The sequence below is a fragment of the Gopherus evgoodei genome, chromosome 1 (genome assembly GCF_007399415.2).
Source record: "Gopherus evgoodei ecotype Sinaloan lineage chromosome 1, rGopEvg1_v1.p, whole genome shotgun sequence".
NCBI classification, from domain to species: Eukaryota; Metazoa; Chordata; order Testudines; family Testudinidae; genus Gopherus; species Gopherus evgoodei.
The window spans coordinates 144,170,798-144,198,036 of NC_044322.1; the positions used below are offsets into that span (position 1 = coordinate 144,170,798).

The 27,239-nt window shown below is 39.2% G+C and overlaps 2 protein-coding genes across 6 annotated transcripts in view; one reads left to right on the plus strand and one right to left on the minus strand.

Annotated features, from left to right (window-relative positions):
- The window catches only part of C1HXorf58 (chromosome 1 CXorf58 homolog), a 35,000-nt gene extending 28,173 nt beyond the window's left edge, over nt 1–6,827 (plus strand). For all 4 annotated transcript variants that reach the window (XM_030574971.1, XM_030574983.1, XM_030575002.1 and 1 more), the window contains one exon: nt 307–6,827. In XM_030574971.1, coding sequence (XP_030430831.1) covers nt 307–504 — 198 coding nt within the window. In that variant the 3' untranslated portion in view covers nt 505–6,827. The remainder of the gene's footprint in view (nt 1–306) is intronic.
- The window catches only part of KLHL15 (kelch like family member 15), a 39,725-nt gene continuing 17,417 nt past the window's right edge, over nt 4,932–27,239 (minus strand). For both annotated transcript variants that reach the window (XM_030574950.1, XM_030574958.1), the window contains exon 3: nt 4,932–11,166. In XM_030574950.1, the coding sequence (XP_030430810.1) occupies nt 10,057–11,166 (1,110 nt within the window). In that variant the 3' untranslated portion in view covers nt 4,932–10,056. The remainder of the gene's footprint in view (nt 11,167–27,239) is intronic.

Here is a 27,239-nt window from a genome sequence, read left to right on the forward strand (position 1 = left end):
AAGCTGTTAAATACACTTAAATATTTATTTCAACAGTGGCGTTCAAAACCTTTTAAATGTATCTGTCCTAACATTCATCGTCTGGATTAGTAACTGCAACACAATCCTGTTACAGAATTAGCTCCTCTAGATTTGAAAAACGCATGTCTTGGCTTTGCTTTGGTATTCATGTAACAGTGAGAAATAGCAAATCTCTAATGTTGAGTTCTGTTTGGTGTATCTGAATTTACTACAAAGCTATATAATGTGATCTATAGTAGACAATTCTTCCTCCTTTGATATAATAGTGTGTATAATGTATTTCAGGAACAGAAATTGGATGTTATAAATAGAAGCCACTTAACTGAACATCAAGAAACTATGACTGCACCAACTGAAGACCTTGAGGATCATTCTGTCTTTTCAGATGAAGAGTGGGAGCATGAGGCAGCTAAATTGTATGCCTGGTCTCAGGCGTTATCTCTTGAAGACACTGGAGAATCTTTGCTTACACCTAATTTCTGAATTTTAATAATGGTTATTTCACATTAGCAGTAGTGGTAAACAGAAAACATTTTCAAATCTTTTTTACCCTGCTGTAAATATGTAGCAAATTTTGATCACAGAGAACATGGATTACATACATAAAATTGCTTTCACCTTGGCTCTAACAGATTTAGAATTTGAGCTACGGACAGGTTATCTGTGAACATTATATATTTTGTGTATAATGTATGATTACAGTAATTTTTTTGCTGTGCAATTGTTTTTCATTTTCATTTTGGAATAGTACTAGCTACTTAGTGGTGAAGATTACATCCCACAGTAAGTTCAGTTTCCAGCCTCTGCTTCCTACTTCCCAAAATGAAACCAGTCTGCCTGAAAATTAACGTGTTGCATTTCATTCCAGGGTAGAATTTTTCTGGGAAGGTTGAAATGAAATCCTAACCGCAATTTTAAAATTTATAGGGCCAGATACAGGGTTATATTAAGGTTCTTTTGTACAGCTCTGGGAACAGAGCAACTTATCTTAATCCATTATATGAGGATTCTACCAGCAGACAATCCCCAGATGATGTGGAGCCAACAAGCTAGCTTTATGTCACAGTTTGCTGGTACTCTCAATGGACCTATACATGCCCTTTTTCTTGATGAAGGAAGTGAGAAAATGTACAGAATACACACAACTTTACCCTAAAATTTTATTCCATTTGAAACTTGGGCACTTTTTAATTAAACAAAAAATATATAAAATCAACAGGCTATTTCCATTGCAGAACATGACTGGGCAAAATTATGGTTAGGTGAGTGATGTAAATTTAGTGACTTTTTTTGGTAAGGTGTAGAATTCCTGTAACGAAAGGAGTTGTTTATTTCGATTTTTGAGTGCTGGCAAATTTAGTTTACTTAACTGTACCTAGAGCTCAGTCTTGTTCCTGTTAGCTTCAGTGGATTAGTGTTTGTCACAAGACATCCAAATATTCTCTCTTGTACTCTATTTATGGCAGTACTGTTACTGTTCAAAGATTCCCTTCTACATTATAACTAATGATTATTCCGCCTCTGAGTTTTTAAATTTTAAAAATTAACCTTTCAGTTCTTTTGTTGAGATTGTGATTCTATGAACAATGTTTCCAACAGCATGGAAAAGAGCAGAGATGGAGTGAGCCAGATTGCTTGGATGCAGAAAGCATCAGGGCCTGTCAAGGGATTCGCAAAATCTGCACTGTGGAAGGTAGCTGGTGGAGTTCACAGGGAGTGAACAGAGTGAGTTAGAAGTATGTCTGATATAGGCTATATTTGTAGCATAGTCTCTGTGTGTGGCCCAGACTGTCTGCCCTTGAAGGAGAAAGACAGATGCAAAGGTGTACTATAACATCTATTTAAATAAAGGAGACAAGTAATGATGACCCTGATAAAGCACAGCGTGATATGGAGAGAGGAAGAGAACTGACAGTTGTATATACAAACTTATCAAATATGAGTTTCCTACAAATGGAACATTTCTATTATTGTTTCTTGATATTTGCTCAGCATTTCTGCAAATCCCTGACTAATACGTGTTATCAAGATTGTCTTTATACGGCTTAGCAGTCCGTGAGGAACATAAACTAACCTTGCAATGTTGATCAGACAACACAATCCTTTAAATTTCTCTTACAATCTCATTTCATTCTAATTTATCAATGCAAAACAGATCAGTGGGGATAAATAGGTGCCCATAGATGCATTGGGCAGGGCAGCACCCATAGCCTAAGGTAGAGAGCTGAAGTGCTCTTTGGGGCTGTTGCTCCCTTTCCTACTTTATGCATAACATATATGGAGTGGGAAGCAGGGTGCTAATCACAGGAATTGCTGATGGACCAGATTTGGTGGTTTTGGAATAGCAAGGAGTGTTCCCAAGTAGCAGGTAGGGAATCAATACTGGCCATGAGTGTGAAGTACTGTATAGAAGAGAGGAAAAGCAGCATTAAGTTCAGACACTGCACTTTATTGTACTGGAGACTGGGGCTACATCTACTGAGCTGCTGCAGTAGGGTAGATATACCAAGTAGCTGAATGAGACTAGCAGGCAGAAGAATGAAATTAAGAAATGAGTGGGATAAGACAAAAGAGGAAAAATAAATCACAAGAAGGTAGAGTAAAGCTAAAAAGAGAAAGGGAGAGTTCGTCCTGGTACGTCAGTCACAAAAAGGAGCATGCCCTCCTTAAGAGGCAATTCAGATATCTAAAAGTGGCAGCATGACATGAAAGATCCAAGGAAGGAACATCAGAAAAATTAAAATGGAAAAAGTTAAGATGAAAAAGAAGGATGAGGAGAAAGGAAAGGGGGCGAACAGAAGGGACACAGACAAAAAGGATCTGATCAGAGTCTGGTAAAATACTGTGAGGTTTGTTTTGTTTTTTGGACAGGGAGAGATAAGGTTTGGAAAGTGAAGTGAACAAGATTGACAGGGAAGACCCTAATCAGCCTACCCGAGCAGACAAAATGGCGAGACCATGATCTTTACTTTGTAAAGTAAATTTTGATCCTTATTTTCCAACACTGACAGAACATTGACCTACTTTAACAAATTTATTAAATAAATGCTGAAATGTACATGGAATCTTGCTGATGGAAAATCTTCAGTTCTTTTAAATCAATTAGACCTCTGTGATCTTTGGGGCTCCAAAAGCTTGGTATCCTAAAACAGACTGAGCATATTGATAACTAAGAACATTGTTAGGTGATAGATTCTCTTCCCCTCTTGGCCTCTGGTTTGAATATCCAGGTTGGCTTTATTTTTATTTTAAGTTATTATAGTTGTTACAGGTCTAGACATTTAGTTACAAATGTAGTCCTTGATAACTTTTTAGATATCGTTCACTATATCTTATTCTGATAGACTGTATATTGTCCAAACCCAAGATACAATTTTTGTCTAAACAAAAAAACCCAAAGGCAATAATGAGCCATGATGACAGACAAGAGAGCTGGGTTCTAAAAAATTTCAGCAGTCACATCCTACAGGAGCAATCAGGGATGAGGAGACAGCAACTAGGAAAGACACATTAGTCTACACTTGAAAAAGCTGGTCTGAACTGACAGTGCTTTTGACACAGTAGGGGCCTGATCCAGTGCCTACTGAAGTCAACTGAAAGGCACCATTGTCTCAAATGGGGATTGGAGTAGGCCCTAGAGCACATGAACACACTGGAGTATGTCTTGGGTTGTGGGGGGGATTTGAAAGGAGAGAATTATAAAAAAATTGCCAAGAGGCAACGCCTGTACTCCGTACAAACATAGCCAACTTGACTTACTGAATCTTATTAGGGTGTTATTACATTTTTTTTTCCCTTTTTTTTTTTTCTCTTTAAGATAGTACTTATCCAGTTGGATCCATAAGTCTTGTGTGCAGAAAAAAAGATTTCCAGGTATACTGCATTTAGGTATTGCAGAGATTACACAACTGTGTGCTTAAAGATGAAAAATATTTTATTTACACTTTTCTTATACACACTTTGTACATTTTTTCAGTTTAAAAACAGAACAGGAGCACATACATGTCTGAACATATTGTATCCATAGCAAGGAAAAGGTACCTTCTGCCAAAAACCAAAGGCTTTTAAAAATAGTTATAAAAGGCAAACCTTAAATTATTCTAAGAATGTTATAGCAGCCTTGGGGTGAATATTAGACAATTAACCAAAAATGTACATAAAAACTCTCTATATTTGTTTTTAAATAGGTAGAATACTTCCAACTGCTACAGCACACACAGAAGAATTTGTAAATAACTTTCCATTAAGTTACTGGAAACATTCTTTTCAAAACACAACCATCTCAAACAGGACTGGAAAGTAATGAAACTACAGTGGAATTACATTCTTCAACTTATAAGAATTCATTTTTTAAAGCTCTGCAAAATAATACATAGGAAAAGAGAAAATCAGACTGAGGGGTTTGCTATTCCCTCCATCTAGTCCCATAACCTGCATTAAATGTTAGTTAGGTGGGTTCACTGAGGAAATAAAAACCTTCTATAAAGTATAACTACCACTGCAGTTCTATGTAACATTTCATTTTTTATGCTTACACCAATCTTTCTTCCCCCCATGCACTATATAAAGAATAGCACTTACAAGTAGAAAGTGGTTTTCCCCCAGCTACCAACTCAATTATAATCTAAATATTATTTGAATTTGATCCTTAAACTTTTTTAAAAAGCACATAAACATGAACTGAAATTTGGGGAGAGGGGAAGTCCAGGGAAGCAGTGCTCAACGGTCTATTTTTCTGCCACCTGTTTAACAGTCCTATATTTTATTAAGATTACAGATGCCATCAACGTAATTTCTTTAGGTTTACTTCAAACACAGTATGTACTTACTTTAACATTTTAAACACATGCTGAAATTGTAGATTATTTAGCAATCCAAGAAAAATAAAATACAGATGCCATAACAAAAAGTAGTCACTAGTGTTTATTTTAAACATTTTCAGATTGTCTTACAAACATTAAAATCTCAAAATGTTACTTATAAAACATTGGTTAACTTAGTTTTAAATAGCTGACATACCTTTCCTTTTGTGTTTTCTTCTTTACCCTTTCCACACTACTTGAGTGTTGCAACTGTGACATAACATGCTTGTTAATTTATTCTAATAAGGTACTTTATTGGATAGAAGTGGAGGGAAAGCAAGTTTTCTAAGGCCCCAATCCTACCGACATTTTAGCACACACTTAACTTTACATGTGAATAGACTTTTAAATAGTTGGCATAGCTTTTCATTTTATTTCAATGGACTACTCATCTATGTAAAGCTAAACACATGCCTATGTCTGAAGAATTGAGCCCAATTCCCTATGTTTTTGATCAAGAAAAAAAATATTTCAATAAAGGCAAAACATTCCTGTAAATGACATTCCTATTTTAAAAATGCATGATTTTTCTTCAGTTAGTCCTTTATGAAACAAAAGACATAAGGTGCAGAATTGTGTATTTCAGAAAGAGCAGCTGACATCAGACCCTCAAGCCAACCCTCACTTTAATTCAACGTGACCACTTCTTCATAAAGACCAGTATTGGTATATGTATGTTTTTTAACCTAATTTAATTTGTACTTGTTTAATTTTATCCTTTGCTTCCTGAGTGTACGGAGAAGCTCAATCTCTGATGTGGATGATTATTATAGTATCAGTAAAAAGGCAGTATTTGCTGCTGCAGAAAAAGGGTCTCAAGAGCAAGAAGACAGGACTGCAAATCTCAGGGCCCAAACAGTATGTCTATGAAGGGATAAAAAAAACCCTCACGGCTGGCCCAGTTCAGCTGACTTGGACTTGCGGGGCTCAGGTTCCAGGGCTGAAAAAAATCTGAGTAGACTGGAAGGTCCTAGAGCTCAGGCTTCATCCTGAGCCCAGATGTCTACATAATGATTTTTAGCCTCGCAGCCCAACCCCAAGTCAGCTGACCTGGGCTCGTTGCGGCCATGCTATGGGTCTTTTATCCCTGTGTAGACATACTCCGAGAGTGTTAAAGTCATAAACCACCAGGACTAGGAATTACTGACTGCTATAGATCACTGTTTTCCAATGGCATAAAGCATATGAAAGTAAACAGCAAATCATCAGGTCTTGAATTGCCACAGGTCCCAGAGGCTAGTGAGCTCTCTGAAATAATAACTGCCTCTTTCTGCAGTATCAGTAATTGCTTCCCTCCAGCTGAATCTATACAGCCAGACCTTCAAAAGTGCTCAGCGCACCCAGTGCTAATGGCTTAATTTTGAAAATCTGGCCATTTAGTTTGGTGCTTAAATAGGTGCTGAGTTCTTTTGCAAATCTGCCTGAACTGGCAAGTATTGAGCATACTGGGCTCCCAATGAGAACTGATGGTGCTCAGCACATTTCATGAAGTGCTCAGCACTTTGCTGCTTCTGGCCCCTAATAAGGAAACAGGGTTCCTCTTAGGACCAGGAAGAAAACTGAGATAGCTAAACAGAAACCCAACACTAACTTTTTTTTAAATTGAGAAACAGAGATTGGATTATGTCTATCCCTTTTTACAATGTGAGTACTGTTGCCCTTTAAAAGCAGGCTGTGTGCCAAGTTTTACAAAGTAAAAAAAAAAAGGAATGGGGGAGATTACTATAAAAGGTTACGGTTTACCTTTTTCCTCATTAACTAGGGGCACATTTAAGTGGTAAAAAACCCTCGAATTAATATAATAATCATATTCAAAAGATCTCAATGGTGATATGCTAGCCGTGATTTTTTTTTGTTTGTTTGGTTTGGTTTTGTTTAAACACTGATTAGGGAGCATAGGTACTAAAGGCAAATGCACACAAAATGGTTTGGTGAAAAAGAAAACATCCCTCTAAGCTCTCTCAAAAATATAACTTTTTTCAAAAGCTACATCACAATTTAAAGATAATGTGGATTAATTATGTATTTATTCACTGAAATAATGAGCATGGTAGAAATGTACATTACAAAACATTCCCGGCCTCCCAGACATTCTGAACCAAGCAAATTCCAATAATTCTTAATGCTCAAATGGTTACAGCCAACACATCAGCTGAAGCTGAAACCAATAATTAGTTCAAGTTAGAATTTCACAAAGTAACTAGCATTACAGGCCTTAAACAAGGTTTTTAAAACTGGGTTCCTGAAGTTAAAGGGGGCATAGGCACCTAAATAACTAGCCTTGTTTTCAAAAGTACCAAGCATCCCCTTTGCCTTTAGTGGGAGCTGCTGGGTGCTCAGTACTTATGAAAAATCAGGCCACTTACGTAGGTGTTGAAGTACGGATTTAGGAACATAACTTTAGACGCCCATTTTGTAAAATCTTGGCCTTCTCTCTTTAACCTGTTTTACTTAAATCATGGAAGACCAAATTTCCAGATCAACAATGGTTCCCCAGCTTACCCCTAGATAGCAGGGTGAAATGCTCAATATTACTCATGAGAGGTCTGCACAAGCCTATCTAGACAGCAGGACTACTAATCTTTGCTGCCCCATTCACATAACATGCCAGAAAATGGGCTAGTAACAAAAAGAGCAGAACAGGAGTAAAAATAAGATAAACTTGTCTTGAACCCTGATTCTGCAATGAAATATACAAAACACAAAAGCCCTGCACCTGAGCAGGGCCCATCAAAGTCAACAGTGGCCCGCCTGGTTGCAGGGCTCCATCTGCACACATCTCATGGCAAGGTTGGTGCCTTGTCTTATACCAAAAAGGTTGTAGTTCAGATTACTAAAGTAAAAAAAAATTAAATTCTGTACTTGTAAATTGAAAAATATAGGAAAATAATAAGCAAAGAATTATAGTGAACTGCAACCTGTGGTCTGCAAAAGAAGACTGAATGTGAACATTTGATCCAGCCATCTCTGGCTTAGACATCCTTTATCATTCCAGCTATGATGGTGTAAATTACCTCTTTTGATCAAAGATTACAGTTATCAACTCTGCTTTGCTATATTATTGCTAATTAAAAAAATAAAATCTGCTAACTTGCAATATAACTTCATGTCCTCCCATCTCTCTCAATCCAGAACTTGAAAGAACATTACTGCAAGAAAACAAAGATACCATTAAATGTGAGCATGGTGCATTTCACAAAACATTTTAATATCCATTATTAATTTATAATTTTGTTTAGCCAAACTAACTTGTCATCATTTATCACAGCAAATTTAGGGTGTATTTGGTCCCTTATAAGTGCATTGTTTTCAACTCCCTGAGTACTGTACATTCCTTTTCTACAGTGACTTCTGGCTGGGAGATGCTGAAACAGAAATGGATTCTCAACCATTACTGCATATCTTGTAAAATCTAATGCTACAGAGTTTCACATAAGCAGATGATTTTGCAAGCTTATATCTCAGCAGTTTGTCCCTGCATATCTGAGCTCAGTGTTGGCCTCAAATTTTAGAGAGGAAATCTTTTCCCTCTTGACTCCAGAAGAGGCTAATTTCACACCAGTGTGAAAGAACTAGGATTTTAATGCTTTACTTTTATAATTGTGTTTATCTTGGTGGATAGTCTCACCAATCTACAGTCAGTAAAAGTCAACAAGTTAACAAAAAGTGCTCAAACATGGTGCAGTTATTCAAGCCCTCTTGGATCACAAGTCTTATTTCAGGAAGTATGAGGTCAGTAGCTATAGCTTTGTAGGTTTGTATTTTAAAGGTTACAGACATGGTAAACATTATCCCCAACTGCCTAACCCCACATTTTTAGAACACAGCAGTTCATATCAGTTGATGCTTCCAAAAAATATTAGATTACATCACTTCAACACAACTACAAGCGATGCCATTGCTAAAAATAATAGTATATCCAGGTCTGACAAAAAACTGCATGTTAGTGCAGTGTTCATGCTTGGTTACTGATACATTTCTGATTTTTATTAAAAACAAGGCAACACATTCAAAAGTGAAGGACTGTAACTGCATAAGGTGTATTTACTTTTTTTAAATAATATATAAAATGTCAAACTGTTAACAGTTCATTACATATTATTAATATAAAGAGTTTAAATATTACTGAATGAATCAGTGTATACCAAAGATAGGCTTCTTTGATACCAAACTAGGCCTCCAGTTATTTAAGAATTTTGTAATATTTAATTCAAGAAAGAATGCTCTATATCTAAAATTCAACAGATATGGCTGAATCTGTGCCCTAGTTAAAAATATAATATCCTAATTGCACATAAAAGATGCATTATATATAGATTTTACAGTGTATGCGTGTGTGTATATATCTTACTCACCAACAAACACAATGCAGACAATAGAAGGCAGCATAGAAATAGTGTTGGAATATAAAAATGCTTCATTATCAATTTAATAGAAAATGTATAACTTGCATTTTTTGGCAGACTTACTGATACTACTGTACAAATCCAGGGAAGTCATGCATAAAGGTTAAGATCATTTTAAAACGTATTTACGGGAAAACAAAATTGTAAAAACCAAACTGGACTGTGAGTACTCATAAATGGAGAAAATAAAAATGAAAATGTCCACCACAACTTAAAGGAACAAAATGAAACCCTCGTCACTAAAGTTTAAGTCAGGTATTCCCCCAGTAAGGCTGCTGAATCCTATCTTGACACAATGAAAATTAAAATGCACAATATACGCTCTTCTGTCCCCCTTCTCCCCATAAGTAGATCATTATATTCAACTGGTTCCAAGAAGGATGCTGCTGTGATGGCCATTATACAAAATAAACTTATTGCATGGACATAAAGGCCACAAAGAAAAAAGGGAAAAAGTAAACACACTGAAAAATAGATTTTTCTTCTCTCCCCGCCCCGCCCCTACACATACAGCAATGTTTGTTTTAAAAAAAATAAAAAGCAAAAAACTTTTACAATACCAGACCACAGTTATTGGCATTTCTAATAAACTTGGTAGGTGCATTCCCTGTACATCCCGTTCCTTTATGCATCTAATAACTATTTTACATACAAGCCAACGTCTTTAAATTAATTAAATCTGCTTTGTTTTCCTGTCAAATTAGAGATAGTTTTTTGGGGTTCCACTGTGGTTGGAAGGGGGTTTTCTTGGTTGTTTTTTTTTTTTTTTAATTGCAACGTCTAACATGCTCCAGTACATATTCCGGAAAGTGCAGGCTGCAAACTTGTAAACCATCCAGCTTGCAGGGCATTCTTGGGTATTCATCTTCTTTCCATTTGTTTTCCTCTGGATCAAAGGTGAGAATTGAATCACTGTAATGACCATTGTAACAAAGGCCTCCAAGAACCATTATCTGTTTGTCCAAAACAGCTACACCATGACCACTTCTTCCAATTGGCATAGAAGCCAAAATAGTCCACTGATCAGTGTCTGGGTCATAAACTTCTGTAGAAGGACACCCTTGTGACTCAAAGGAGGCCCTCAAGATCACACAAACACCACCAAAGACATAAAGCTTACCATTATAGGAAATCATTTTGTGAAAGCATCTTGCATAATTCATTTTGCATTTGTTCTCCCAACAGTTAGTGACCACTTGAGTTCTCCTCGTTCGCTGTTCCACCGTCCCTTCTTTACTGGGGTCAAACACACACACTTGCTTAGAAGTGGAAGATGAAGTAATTCCCCCAGTGATATACAACTTGTTACTGAGCACAGTTCCTTCATGTCCATATTTATTGACTGGATAGGGATCTACAAATTCCCATTTGTCTGCAGTGATATCATACCGTTCAGTCGAGTAAAATGTTTCATCCCTTGTTCTCCCAGCCACCGCATAGATGTATCTCCCAATAACACCAACAGCAAACTCTGAGCGTGGAACAGACATGTCTGCCATTCGCAACCAAGTATTTTGTCTAGGGTCGTATCTAAATACTTTGGAGGAAGCATGAAACTCACCATCTGGGCCCAGTTCTTCCCCGCCTAACAAAAATACAAAGTTATTCACAATGGCAAGGCAGTCTGGTCGTAAAGGTACTTGAGGACCTTCTAGCTCCCACCAGACCCTTGGTTTGTGCAAGAGAAGAATTTTGCTATTTACCATGCTGTGTCCTATCATTCCTCTAAATACTGCAGTCTGGGGTTTGGCAGAACGAATACGGTTGGATTTCATTTCCATCAAAGGCTGTTGGTGAACACTATGAAAGTAATTCATGGCTTGGTCAACTTCATGCCGCAGCTGCCGAGAGTATCGATAAAACTCTGATGTTTTTACCTATGGATACATTTTTTAAAAAAAGTTAAAATTTTGATGAAGGAAAAACAGCAGAGAGAACCATCTAATTACTGTAAGTCATTAAAAGAGTATAATGACTAATTTTATGCTGAGAAACCTGAAGGACAATTATATTCAAGTATTAAGACACATAAGCTATATAAACTGTGTACTTAAAATGTATGTAGAGGCAACACATTATTTCTTCCCTGAGATATTACTGAGGTTGAGACAGAGGCCAAAGATTTCAAACCTACTCCCTAAATCCCATGTGCATATCTAAATAAAATTGGGTTGCTTTTCAAAAATTCTGACCACCTTCAGTCCCACTGACTTTGACTGTAGTTGTGTTAGCACCTCTGGAAAAGGCAGCCCACTTTTATTTAAGTGCCTAAATATAGGAGATAAGCATCTAAATTTGAAAATGTTGATAGCTCCAAGCTTCCAATTTTTCTTACATAAATAACAGCAGCAAGGCGCTGTGATACTTCACGCCAGACCAGAAAGGAAAAGAAATCATGTCATGGAATCCAGTGGTGACACTGAAGTGCAATTTGGAGACAAATGTTATTATATCTTGAGAATCCAGTAGATGTTCACCTCATAATTTTGTTCGTTTTATATTACTATTGTATCTCTTCCTTTCATTGAAATAAAAAATGCCACTGTAAGGGGCATAATTGTTTTTTCCAATCTTTTGGGTCTTTACTAAATTAAATTGTAAGGACATAGGTTTCAAGTGTCTGTATAATATACATATGCGTAAATTATTAATATTGAGATACATGCACACAAATATCTAAAATAGCAATATTACTTACCTCCTTTTGTAAAGCATTTTCAGATCTAAGAACCTATAAAGTGCTGAGTTTTTCTACTTATGCACACTTTATCAAAGAAAAACAACCTATATTAAAAGAAAGTTAAGGTTGCAAAGTCAAGCCCTGAAAAATTAGAAAGTACCATAATTAAAGTTTCCTGTTCAACTCTAATTCACTCTCACTGTGAGTGTGCATTATGATATAGTTTGTAATTACATGTTCACACTTTTTTCCTCCCCAGAGAACCTTAATTCTGGCTTTTCCTAACTTTTGCATATTTGACTTTGCAAACATAATAATGTTCTTATAACAGTTTTTCTGAGGTGAGTTCCAATGATTTTTAAAGAAAACTGAAAAATAAAATTCCATCATGTGACATAATACATGGGTCTTCAGAAGGGTTAGAACTTTCATACCCACAGCACAGAACTCTACCACTTCAGCAACTAGTAGAGATTAATATATACTTCTACTGCCATGGGGACCACCCATCAGAAAGAGATGAGAGACACTTTGCCAGTGGGTTTCATGGCTATTTGCTGACAGCAAAGGAATGTTGGAACTCAGGAAATCTTGATTCTATTCCAGGTTCTGGAAGAGAGTTCTAGTGGTTAGAGACCCTACTGTCCCACCTCAGCCTGTCCTCTTTTCTTCTATCCTTGCTTTCTCTGCTCTATCACCCCTACAGCCTAAGCCTATTCCACTTGTTCCTATCTCCTCACAGCCTGCACTTGCTACCCTATCCATGTTCTCTCCTCACTTATGCATTTGAGCTAGTCAGTCTGACTCTTCCTTCTAGGCATCAGCAGGGGAAGCCTTAAGAGCATAAGACAGTCATTCTCCCTGTTCTCAGTTTTAGTGCCTTCCACCACTGTGGCCCTCAGTTGTTTGAAAGAGCAACTCCAGAAAAAGTCTCGCTCAGCCTGGCAGCCCTGGAATGGACCATGCTCAGTCAGTCACTTTGTGGGGGTGGTGCATTCTCAGTCTGGTCAGTATACAGAAGCCAATGAAGAATGAAGCATGTTCAGTAGTGATAATCTTAGGAGAATAATGCTGCCAGCGTTTCACAAATTTCTATTGAGGATGTCCAAACATTTTTCAGAGGCCAAGTCTGACGAAGTATATGAGGATTTTTATGGGGACTGCAAAAAGCACATCCCATGCACCAGAGTGATCCCTCTGCTAAGTTTCAAGTCCCTTCTAAGTAAGGAGGCTTGAGGCCTTCCCTAATGAAATGGCTGTACAATGTACTTTTACCTAATCTCATTGTTGGAAATAGCTGAACTATTTTTGTTGAAACATTTCAAACAAATTTAGCCTGGGGCAGATATACAACATGGAAAACAGTTTGTCAAAGTTATAAGCAACTAAAAAGCAAGGTCTTACAATGGAAAATGTTAGCTAAACTCAGCTATAAGGAGTGCTACCTGCTCCACCTATAATATATATAAAACACATGTATGTAACATATACAGACACGATGACTAGATCCATGTGATAAACTGCATTTATCATCCACCTTCACCCACCTCACCTGCACTTTGCCATCTCCATCACTACTTCTACTGAAATTTCAAACTCTGAGCAGCTTCAAAAAGAAATTCAAAAGTCAGCCTAACAGAATTTTCTCTATCCCTCCCAAAATTATACTAAGCCAAAGCCCAAATTGGGCAATTTTCAGCCCACAATCAGAGACAGATTTAAGGGCTGGAAATGGGAGAGATTCTCAGCTTTCCACTGAGGGACACAGCACTTAGAATCATAGATTATTAGGGACCTCAAGAGATCATCTAGTCCAACCCACTGCTCAACGCAGGAACAATCCCCAAATGGCCCCCTCAAGGATTGAACTCACAACCCTGGGTTTAGGAGGCCAATGCTCAAACCATTGAGCTATCCCTCCCCGCTAATTGTGGGGATTACTGTATATTGTTCACCAGTGCACCCTTATACTTCAACGGTGTGTTCGTATATTATTTGTGTTGCAGTCACAGCAGCTGCACTCTGCTTAAAGGAGCTGTCCCTCTAACTCCAGAAGAGGTCACTCAATAGCAGGGGCTGTTGGAAGATGCCTGAGAAGGGCATGTCTATACTGCAAGCGGGTGTGTGACTGCGGGCTGGCTAGTGAGGAGTGCTCCCAGCAGCGCTGCACCAAGGTCCCAAAATATCAGACTTAAAAGCTGTGACTTGTTTTTCCTTGTTTTTAAGTATATTTGTTTTAATGTTTCCTCTCCCTCTGGGCTGTGTACAATTAGATTCATGGTAACTGAGGCACCAAAAAAATAATCCCCATACAATTTTTAAAATCTCTCCAAAACTGTGTTTCAGCAACAGATGTGGAATATAGAGAATACATTATGACAGGATAAAGAGTTTATCAGTTCTCATTTGGATGACCTGCATAGCTCACCTGCAGTTTCCTCATATTCCTGAGTAATGTGACCATTACAAGTTAATGAAACCTTTATACCACAGTGCCATGTATGCCATTTTACATAAGTACATATTTGTAATATGCATACATAAAATGACTGAACATGAACATTATGCCCATTACAGAAGAATTTAACTTAAAAATGCCAGCCAGAGAGATGGACAATACAAAGAACAAAGGCCCAGATTTTTAAAGGTATTCAGATGTTGCTCTGTTTAGTGCTGTAACATTTAACTGACTTAGAAGCCCAATTTCCATTTTCAAAAGGAAGCTAAGTCTCAATGAAAGTGCCTTAGTCCCTAAGTCACTTTTAAAAGTGAGATAGGCTCCTAAATCACTTAAGGAATCCAATACTAAAAGGAGCAATGCCTAAATACCTTTAAAAAAATCTGGGTCAAAGAAACTTTGTAACAAGACTCCTTTGCTTGTTTCTGTAGTAATTATCTCCAAGCTGCATGTCCAATCATTTTGTGATTACAGAATGCAGAAGCTACAAAACTTACATTTAGATAAATTCAAGAACTTAGATCCATGCTGATTCTACCTAACTCAGTATGAATAGTCTGCCGTCTAAATGTAAGATATGAGATTTTATAAAAGCTAATTTATATAAAAGTTATACAGATCTAGAAAATGCTACAGATTTGTATAGAATACACAGAATAGCTATATTTTGCACCAAAGCTTAATCTCAAGGAAGCAGTTTTTCAAAACCAATATTTCAACACTGAAGTTATCTTTGCTATTTTAAAAATGAAAAATGACCAGAGAAATGAAACTCTCAGATACTTCCCTCATTCTTTCAGTACTATGGCTGAATTTAAAAAAATAAATTTTTCAGGTAAAGTGAACATATAATGTGCATTAGCTGCTCCCACTGATTTTAAAAGAAAGCTGAGAAACAACAAAATTTGATTAGCAATAAATTTAACAAAACTACAGTTATGTTGGAGTAGTTAGTGTACTTATTATGAGAATTTGAAGAAAGGTAAAAATAAGTTAATACCAACAGTAGGTATTATTATTATTGTATTTAAAAACAGTGCTATCAGCTTATCCAATGTTTGGATAATTGCACACTGATAAAAGACCACAAGAAATAAAACACCTAGGAATACTACTACATTTTCTTCTTATTTCCTATCTGACCCTCATTACTTCCTTTTAAGCAATGGAATAAAAATACTCAAAGGATATTGAAAAAAAAAAAAAGGATAAAAGCAGCATCTTGTTTAACAGGTAGTAAATAGTGAGGTCTGTTACAGAAAATATACCTTCCTCCCATTCATCTAAACAAGAGGCAGGATTATGGGAACAGTTTGGATTGATGATGTAAAATGGTCTGTGGTGACACTAGTTTCCACAGAAGATACCTCCCTCCCCTAAATTTAAGTATAGATCTAGATAATTATAGTGCTACTTTTGATCGATAAGAGAAAGGAATATTTGGGAAAAAATGAGCATCAGAAATAAAACAGGAAAAGAAAGACCCTGCAGGATCAACACATATGGATTAAAAGCTGCAAAGCAAAGACTGAAAAATAAAACCAGACAAAGGTTAATAAATTTGTCATACTTTGACTATAGAGAAAGAAGAGAAAATAGGACATATTTGGGAAAACCTTCATTTAGCCACTCTCCTAAACGGAAACAAATTACAGGTATACATAACCTACAAGATGGCTTTACCATATTTTAAAATACCTTTGTATATAGTTAAAAAAGGAAAGTGCTGTACAAGTATTAATGAATTTATCCTACCACTACTCTGAGAAGAATTATCATCATTTTACACATATGGAAAACAGAAGCAGAGATAATTTAGGGTATGCCTACACTGCAACGCAGGCCTGCACTTAAGCCCTGACTCAAGCCTAACCCCCCGTGCATCTATATCATAAATGTGCTAACCCAGGTCTCGGACCCAGGGTCCAAGGACCCTGCAGGGCTGGAGGGTCAAAGCTCAAGTTAGCCAGGGTTCAAGACCTTTTGCTTTGTAGCATAGATGCAGCCCTGCTTGACTCACATTCCAGGAGTCAGTCAAAATTCTACGGGCAACTCTCTTAGTCCTCTCTAGCCCAACAATCCACAATCCACTCAATTGAATACCGAAGACACTCTCCTTTGCCAAAGGCAGCAGCTCAGGTCAGCATTAACCCATCCTCTTCTGATCACTGAGCGAACCGATCAAGACTTTTGCAAAGCAAACTGCCTCCTGGCAACATGCATGGAAGACAAAGTTTTCACATAGTGCAGCACAAACCTAGGGCTACAGAAGCCTCATTTCCAGGAGGGAAAGGGAACTATATGGGGGAGGGGCAGTGAAGGGGACCTAGGGACTCTGGGATATAGTTATCTTGACTCGAGGTGTCCACATTGCAGTGCGGACACCAGCACTCTATGTTCAAGCATGGCTTAGAAAAGTCTTAACACTACGGTTAAGTTACAATGTAGATGCTCAAGCCCAGGGTTCTCTAACGCAGGTCAGCTGGCTCAAGTCCCACTAACCCCGGGCTTACACTGCAGTGTAGATAATACCCTTAATGATTTTTCCAAGATCACACAGCACATCTGTGAAAAAGGCAGAAATGAATCCAGCTCTCCTGATTCCCGGCTCCGGTCTTTAACTATATGACATTCATGCTCCTTACTATCTTTTATTGAAAGCGCAGCACAAGGCTGTCAACGTGTGGAATTGTTCTTCTTGCCAAAAGAACTGATGTAATGCAGGGGATCAAACTGCATGGCCCATGAGATTTTTTGTGATTCTATCTGACTACATAAGGAGATAGAATCAATCTCTTGCAACCACAACAGTTAATCTAAGGGGCTTTGGACTAGTCACTTCACCTCACTTTCCCCGTTTGCAAAATAGAAATATTTACGGTATTCACAGGAGTCCTATAAGGATTAGTCAATGTTTGTACAGGGTTTTGAACAGAAAAGAATTACAGCATTTTGTCACTGTTAAGTACTATCATCGTTGTTGCCAAGTGTCCCAGCTTGAGGCCGATGCACAGTGTAATACCACCTCCTCCCCCTTCCTTTCCTTAAAACTTATGGAGTTCTGGACACCTTCCAAATAAATAACATTTAGAACATACATAATTCATAACAATAAGCCAAAAGTTGTCATTTCCCACCCTCTCAATTTTTCTTTAATTTTCCTCTCAAACCCCAATCTTTGTTTCATCCGTCTTGCCACTTTTTTTCTGCCTCCCTTATGTTTATTTTAATCTTTCCAGCCTTTTCTCCCTGAGAATAATTTTTATTACTATTAATTAGTTATATTACAGGAGCACCTAGATCCCCCAACGGAGATCAAGGCCCCATTGTGCTAGTTTCTGTAGAAACACACAGTAAAAGTCTCTGCCTTGAAAAGCTTACAGTCTAAATAAATGAGGGAGGAGAATAGAAACTAAGGCACAATAAGATGAAGTGACTTGCCCCCAGTCAAACAGGATGTCAGCAGCACAGTCAGAAGTAGATCTCGTCTTCTGAATCCAAATCCACTGAATGCAGCTGCCTCCCGACTCTTATTTTAAAAAAGTTTTTTTTTTCCTTTTAAAGACTGAGTGGCATCACCATTTCATTTTTGTCTCTACCCCTTTCTCCTCAGTAATCTTATCTCCTTCCCTCACTCTTAGGCCTTGTCCACACTACCAAGTTTTGTCACCAAAAAAACTGCCTTTTGTCTACCAAACAGTGCATGCATATATGCTGCAGTGCAACTTTTGTCGGGAAAGATGCCCAGTTTTGATGACTAAATACATCCACCCCAATGAGAGACTTAGGCCTTTTTCCACTACGTTTTACTTGACAAAATGCCAATGTAAACACTGAATTTGATTTCATTGCTTTAATTGGCCTCCAATAGGTGTCCCACAATGCCCATCCCCATTGTGACCACTCTGGTCAGCAGTTTAAACTCCACTGCCCTTGCAGCCAGGTAACAGCCAACTGTCCCTCCACCTTAGAAGTCTCGGGAATTTTTGAAATTTCATTTCTTGCTGGCTCAGCATGGAGAGGTCTCACTGCATCTTCCCAGGTGACCAGGTGGGTTATCGCACCAAAGGCTCTCTCGCTTGGAACACTGTAGAGCTGTTGGATCTGATCAGTATATGAGGAGAGGAGACTACAATCCGAGCTGTGCTTGAGCAGTAGGAATTGGGATACCTACGGGCACATTTCTCTAGGCTTTTGTGAAAAGGGCTGTGATCGGGACTCACTGCAGTGCAGAATGAAGATGAAAGAGTGAGGCAGGCGTATCCATAAGGTGAGGGATGCAAACCGTTGCTCCAGTGCTTCACTTAAGACCTGCCAATTCTATAAGGAGCTGGATGCTATCCTCAGTGGTGACCCCACCTCCATCGCCAAGAGCCCTATGGATACTTCAGAGGGAATGGAGGCAGCGGAAAGAGGACCTAACCCAGTTGACGAAGTTATTGATGAAGAGGTGGAGTTAGATGAGGATGTGCAGCTCTTGGCGGGGTCGCCTAGTGGGGCAAGCAGCCAGGAACTGTTCTTCACTCCAAAGGTATCTAGCCAGTCTCAGCAGTCGCTCTCTGGGGAGCGAGAAGTAGGAGACGGAACACCTAGTACGTGGCTGTAGCTTGTGTAGTGCTGAGGTGGCTTCAGGGCATAGAAATGTGGGAGGCTGGCTTTGTTTCTGTGACGTGGACATAAGCCACAAGCATGGAGTAGATGTACACTCATTACCCTGCTTACCCTTAGCAGTGAGATGTCTATTAGAATGACTCCCACCTGTGGAAAAGTGCAGGAGAATTTTAAAATTTTTTCCATAGAAGGCTGCATCACGACCCTTGCAGAGAGTGAGTGCTCTTTTCCCCATGTGGAGTGCCCTGCCCCTCCCACAACACTCACCATGCTTTGGCTGTTCATGGAGATGTGTGCCTGGCTAGGGTCAGTGAGAAAGTGACTGCAATGTTGCAAAAGGTATATTTAACTGAAATGTTATAATACTGAATGTGAATTTAATAATCCCACTTCTGTGCATTGTCACCAGTGCTTCACCAGATGTGGCCTTCAGGAACACCCCATGCACCTCTTCCAGATAAGAAAGCACTCAAGATGCAGCAAAAAAACCATGGTCTGGGAGGTACTGCAGTGCGCCAATGAAGAAAATAGATAACAAAAGGAGTGCTGGCTAGGAAGCCGAACGGCAGGACAGAAAAAAGAGAATCAAGCATTTGTTAAGGACAGGAACTGAGAGGATGATTAAAGTAATAGAAGAGCAAACGCAGATACTGCAGTCCTTAATAGTGCTACAGACTGAGCAGATCTGCGCTCGCCCTCCCCTGCAGCACATTCAGAACACTTTTCCATGTTCTCCCACAAACTCCACCCACACATTCTTTTCCACTTTCTGGGACTTCTCATTTCCCCTTCACTCCACCCCCTTGGACAACTTTCACAATGATAGCTGGACCTAGCCAAAGGTGTGAAAGTCAGTCTCTCTCTGGCTCCTCCTTTCCCAGCAGGCATCTGTGTGTGCCGTTTCTTGTTTATTCAAGGCAAAGCTTTTTAATGGTAAAATCACCTTTATTTTTTTTCTGCAAAATGAGACTGCAGGCATTACTAGTACATACACAGGCATTGTAATCATTGTCTTACAGGAATACAAGTCCCCAAATGAAACCATTACATCCTAAGAAATCTAACACCACTGACAGAGATATACCGTACTGGTACTCATTATCAAAGTGCTACCTCAAAGCCTCCCTGATTCAAATTGCCCCGTCTGGGCTCCTCTGACAGCCCTGGTATCTGGCTGCTCAAAATCAGCGGCTAAGGATCTGCCTCAGCACTGCACCCCTGAGCAAACCTTTCACCCTTAGCTTCAGAGATGATGCAACGTACAACATATAGCTATGACCACTGGAATATTATCCTGATTGAGGTCTAGCCTGCCATAAAGGCATCATCAGCATGCCTTTAATCTGCCAAAGGCACATTCAACTGTCATCCGGCACTTACTTAGCCTGTTGTTGAATGGCTCCTTACTGCTCTCCATGTGTACTGTGTAAAGTTTCATGACCCACTGCTGTAAGGGGTACACCAGATCTCCGAGAATCAGTACGGGCATTTTTAAACATCCCCTCTGATAATATTCTGGTTTGGAAAGGAAGTCCCCGCTTGCAGCTTTCTGTACAGGCCGGTGTTTGTAAAGATGCGGTCGTTGTGCACCTTCCCAAACCACCCCATGCTGATGCCAGTGAAACATCCTCAGTGTTCCTCAAGCGCCTGCAACACCATGGAAAAGTACCCCTTCCTATTGATGTACTCTGTTATAAGGTGGTCTGGGGCCAAACTTGGAACGTGTGCACCATCTATCACCTCTCCACAGTTAGAGAACCCCATTTCTGCAAAGCCGTCCACTATTTCATGCATATTTCCCAGAGCCACAGTCTTTCGTAGCAGGAAAGACTGTGGCTCTGGGAAATATTGCCTTGCACGCTTGCATTAATGCAGCCCTAACAGTCAACTTCCACACTCCAAATTGATTCGTGGCCGACAGGTAGCAGTCTGGAGTCACCAGCATCCACGCAGTGATTGCCACACGCTTCTTTACTGAGAAGGCAGCTCTCATTCTGGTGTCCTTGCACCACACACAGTTCCAGGAAGGCAGCTTTCCGCATCCAAAAGTTCTGTAGCTACCGCTCTTCATCCCACACCTGCATGATGATACGATCCCACCATTCAATGCTTGTTTCCCAAGCTCAAAAACGACAGTCTACCCTATGCAACTGCTCTGTGAATGCCAAAAGCAATCTAAAGTTGCTCCTATCCATGTCACTCAATGTCAGGCGCCTGCAAGTCTTCTTCAGTTAGGAACTTGACGAGTAATTGCAGTGCCACCCACGATGTTTCATGACAGTTAACAGAGCATAGGAGAGCAGTGCAGGGTCTCTCTCTTCTCACAAAGATGCCGGGGTACACAGCAGAGAATGGCCGCTGCAGAGATGCTACTAAAGAAAGCCCGGAGCCCATGGAGTGCTGGGACACAAATCAATGCATCACATTTAGCCAGGACCCAAGATCTGCATTCCCACAATACCCAGTGACAGAAGGTGTTGAGCTGGACTATGGGATAGGTGCCCACAGTGCAATGCTCACACTGTTGATGATGGTGCCTCCAATGCGTACGCAATCTGCCAACAGAGGAGCAAGTGTGAATATGGAATTCCGATTTTTATTATTGTCATCTCTTGGGTGTCAACACCGCTTTTGTCAACAAAAATCGGTAGTGTAGACATGGCCTTAGCCATCATTCCCTTCCTTGTTGCTTGTTTCTCTCTCTTCTAATACTCTGCCCTCATATCTTTAGTTCTCTCATGCCCCTGTTTTCTGTGGCTGTCCAAGCCACTCTGCCCTGAATGCCTAAGGTGACAGGGACAGGAGAGCTGAAGAAAGGCAAAGAAGGAAAAAGGGGCTATTAAAATTAAGTGAGTTTTTTCTAAGGTGCTCTTCCGGACAAAAATATTTTAAAATAAGCAACTTGCTAAAAAAACACTTAAATTGAAGCATCTAGTTCAGAGGAATGCTAGGCCCTGGTATTACTGTTAATATTTACATTTGCAATGCTGGCCAAGTATCTTTGTAAAGAAAGAAAGATTTCATTAGGTTATTTTCTAAACCATGATAAAGTCTCTAATTATACAAATAGATAAAATAGCATATCTGTCCACACAAACTGGGACATTTGGGGAGAAAAACAGGGACACGTTTTTTAATCCTATCAAAATACATTGGACAGAAAGCTTCTCTTGAAGGCATACACTGGGTTAAATGATTAGTGTTCTGCCTTTAACATGGGACTGAGACTTAAACAGAAGATGTTGGAGAGCAGATATGCATGAGAATTGACACAGTTGCTTTGACGTTATAGCTTCCGTAGTCATCACATTTTAGGGTACTACCACCAAATAAATCGTATTTTTCCTTGCCACGAAATTTCAGTATCCAGTTGACATAATCCTTTGAAACACTGTATATGTTACTCATACATTAGTTAATACAACAGAAGAATATTTTCATTCATAGTTGTAATATTCCCAACAGTGACCTGACTACTAAGCTTTTTAAAAATCCATTCTAAGAATATTAATTTCCAATATGTATAAATATTGGAGATTAATATTTGCACATAATACACAGAAAAATCAACATCTATACTAAGCTGAATGACATCCTGCTTACTCTAAGAACATTTCTCATTGTCAACTAAGTTTCCCGCAACTAGTCTGTTTTATCAATTACAATCTTAGAAACACACTAACTGAATATCTCCACTTTATCTATGAGAAATCAGTAATGAGATGCATAAGTTTGTACTTCCAGATTGCCTGTTTCATGTCCATCCCAGGGCAGTGGTGAGCTAAAGTTGCTGCCATGTAACAACTGTGTGTAATGAGATGATGGGTGGATTCATTTTAGCTCCTATAGGTGCACACCAAAAAATAATCACCATTGTATGTACTATTTGCCTTCTTTTTGGTATAGAGGCCCATGGTTTAATTGGTACAGAACTACTCTTCTCATACTAAAAGGTGGTTCCTCCAGGACAGGGTCTAGCCACATTGGCAGGTTCGAATGGGAAAACATGCCACACCCGTTCCATGGGAAAACAAAAGACTGTCAAGCCAGAGTTTTTCAAAAGCATTAGAAAAAACTTTTAAAAAAATGCATATAGTGACAACAAATTAATTTCAGACAACTGTACCGTTGTGTAATGTATAATAAGGAGCTCCATGTATGAGATTATGTTGGTTGGTCAAAGCTTCAAGAGGAAACTGTGCAAGCTGTATTTGCCCCCTCCACATAAGAGTTTCCTTTCTTTTGTTTCGAGGGGTGTTTTGTTAGATCCATTGATGCTTTCTGGATGTTCTGATAGAAGAGTGGCTGTTTTTTTCATGTATGTATAGGAAAAAAATTGTCCTAAGCAGGATGGATAAAAATTAATGATTAAAAAAAAAAAAAGATTTAAAGCAGTTTTTTTGATAAAATGCTTTTTGAGGAAAAAACCTATCTAAAGATATATTATAGCTCAAAGATATCTCATCATGGAATAGGGATTATAAATTCTAATTCTATAGTATGAGACAATATATTCATGTAATGTTTAAGAAAAGTTTTGTAAATAAATTCCAATAGTTCATGGATTAGGGACCCAATCTTATGGGCTTCTACAGGCTTTAGTATAGATTATTCAGGTTAATCTTTCTATGTACCCAATGGGACTCAGTGCTCAATCTAGAAGATACCATCAGAGATGCTTAGTTTTGCAGTTCTCAAACTGTGGATGTGTCTCCCCAGAGGTAACATTCTTGTTAACAGCAAATATGTTTTTAAATAAATAAATACATAAATAATATGTAGGAGTGAGAAATAACAGACCTCAACTCTATTGTCCCTCTGCAAAGTAGTGTATACAGAGTCAATCCCTTACCTCTCTCTAAAAGTGCAAAATTTCAAAAAGTTCAATGAATAGAAGATTGTTGGGGGTGGAATAGATCTGGACAGGGAGAAGTCGAGAGATAAATGTGAGAAAGGAGGGACATATGCTTGTTTTGTTAAAATATTGCATGTTTGCTGTTGAAGAAAAAAATCCAGAATATATAATAATGTTGTTCTAGTTAAAGAAAACAATTTATGTGTCTGTCTGGTGTTCTCCTCCTAATAAAGCATGGCAAGAAAATCCTCCAAATATTAATGATTAACCTGTTGAATTGGAGACAGTTCACCTCTCAGTGATTTCATAAATATCAGCTTCAAATTACCTTTGGTAGATGAAATAACCAAACATTTATTTTCTGATATTGCTGTAAAACTAATCTGAAAAGTTTTCAAAATAATTCACTGTTTAAAAATGTATAGTGTGTACCTTCTAAAACTGAAACCTACATCTATCTGTGAATTGTGAAGAATATGTATTAAGGTTATATTAACCAACAAGAATGGAAACCATATAGAAAACCACGATTAAATCGAGTCTTCCTGACTCGAGATTTAAATCATGATTTAAATTAAATTTCAATCAACTTGATTTAAATCAAATCCACTCTGGTCCTAAGCCATTAATATAGCAATGTAAATTTATGTTTATTTACACATAAAAGATTGCAACCTATTTTTTACAGATGTCAACCTTGCCACAATTAGCTGAACCTTTGTCACTTGCATGCTGGATTATTCACTGTGATCTAGTTGGTGCTACAGACAACTAAAACTCCAGTTGATAGGTAAGCATACCACTGTATTCTCTAACAATGAAAATAAGTCGTTAGAGTTGTATTCTGGAAATTTACATTAGTTTCCAGAGGTAGCTCATGGAGTTGGTTTCCATGAAAAACTATGAAGTGATTTATTATGCTGTCATCAATGCCTTGGAGATGGCCTCTTTCCTTATATTTTATTATGGCAGGTGTTTATCAACTGACAATGTAAAATATAAAGAGGTCATATCTACAATATGCAGAACACATACCATGAAAATCTTTATAGACCATAACCACCAGCAGCAGTTACACCTATAAATGTATTTGAAGACATGTAAACTCTGGGGTACAGGTGTAAGGTGCTCTCTGAGGGCCACATGATACTCAAACATATGTCCCTAAAAGATTTTGATTGGGGGAAGAGCAATTTCAGTGGTGAGCCCTCAAATCTAGTATTTACTTTCCCTGGGTCTGACAAAGCCCCATTCTGCTGACTTACAGGGTATATAAGGCCTGAAAAGGCCCTGGCTGGTATGCTTTAATTGGGGTTAGTCCTGCTTTGAGGAGGGGGTTGGACTAGATGACTTCCTGAGGTCTCTTCCAACTCTAATCTTCTATGATTCTATGTCTACACAGCAGCTAGACACCCACGGCTGGCCTGTGCCAGCCAATTCGAGATTTGAGACTTTCATTGCTGTGTAGACTTTCAGGCTTGGGCTGGAGCCTGAGCTCTGGGAGCCTCCCACTTTGCAGGATACGAGAGCCTGGTCTCCAGCCTGAGCCCAGAATTCTACACAGCAACGAAACAGCCCTTCAACCTGAGCCCCACAAGCCCAAGTCGGCTAGCATTAGCCAGCTGCAGGTTTTTCTCTAGTGTGTAGACATACCTACAGAGCACACTGCAAACCCTATCAGTTGGTAATCAATGGGACAACTCGTAATTAAAGTTAGGCTTATACATAAGTGCTTTGCAATATCAAGACCAGACTGCTCAGCAACTTGTAGAATCTGATCCTTAGTCTTCAATATTAGTGGTGTGGAAATACATTAATCTAATGTGGTTTTACAGTGTTGTAGCAATGTCAGTCCCAGGATATCAGAGCGACAAGGTAGGTGAGGTAATATCTTTTACTGGACATCCTGAAAGAAATCTTTCCTGAACCCATTCTTTTGGCCTTCAAATAATTCCCCCCAACCTTGCCAAACTCCCCACATACCAGGACACACGAGTTCAAATCGGCACCAGACTCTACCATAACAGATGTAAAACACAAACACATATCTACAGTGCTATGATATTCAATACCTCCCATAATGTATCTTTCAAGATCCATGGGTCCTACACATACTTATCAACCTGTGGTATACCTTATCCAGTGCACTAAATGCCTCAATAACAACCAAACAATTATTACACTCTTGAACGAACTCACACAGAAAAATCATAAAAGACAAAAAAAAAAAACACCCTATCACCCGTGGGTGAGCACTTTTCATAAACATTCACTCCCTATCTGTCCTCTCAGTTCTCATCTTCAAAGAAAACCTGCACAACACCTTCAAAAGAAGAGCCTGGGAGCTTAAATTCATAACTTGGTTAGGGTTTGTACACATTACCGCTTACTTCAGTATAATTTAAGTTGTTCAGAGTTGTGGAAACGCCACCCCCAGCCCCCGAGTGACATAAGTTACACTGACCTAAGCGCCAGTGTGGACTATGCTATGTCAGTGAGAAAAGCTCTTCTGCCAATATACCTACCACCTCTTGGGGAGATTGAGTAATTATGTCAATGGGAGAGCTGTCTCCCACTGGCATAGAGCATCTGCACTAGCAGTGCTACAGCTGCAATGCTGTAGTGATTCTAGTGTAGATCAGCCATTAGACACTAAGGGTATATCCTCACTAGCAATGTTAAAGCAGTGCTGTGTGGCTATGTAATTGCAGCACCAGCACTGGGAGTAAAAAAAAAAACAAAACCACCCCCTCACAAGGGGAGTAGTTACCAGCATTGGGTGCACTGTCTATACTACCACTTTACAGCGCTGAAACTTGCAGCACGCAGGGGGATGTTTTTTCACCCCCCAGAGTGAGAAAGATTCAGCGCTGTAAAGTAGCAGTGTAGACAAGGCCTAAGGCTTTGTCTACACTGGAAAGTGAAAGACAAAACTTTTATGGTTCAGAGGTGTTAAAAAAACCACACATCCCTAAAAGACAAAAGTTTTGCCAACGACAAGCACAAGTGTGAACAGCACTTTGTCAGCAGGAGCTCTCTCCTGACAAGTGGTCCCCGCCATGGCGCCCGCCTGGCATTTATGTGCGCCCGCCTAGTGCCCAGCAGGGGAGAGAAGCCGTGGCTCCGTGCCTGCCAGGGACAGAGAACTCCAGGGCTGCGGCTTCTCTCTGTCTTCTCCGGGGCTGCAGGCTGCGGGTGCCGGTGTCCTCTATCCCTGGCAGGTGCAGGACTGTGGCTTCTCTCCGGCTTTGCAGCCCCCCACCTGCTGGGGACAGAGAACTCTGGGGCTGCAGGCGCTGGTGCTCTCGGTCCCTGGCAGGCACAGGACCGCAGCTTAAGCCGGAGA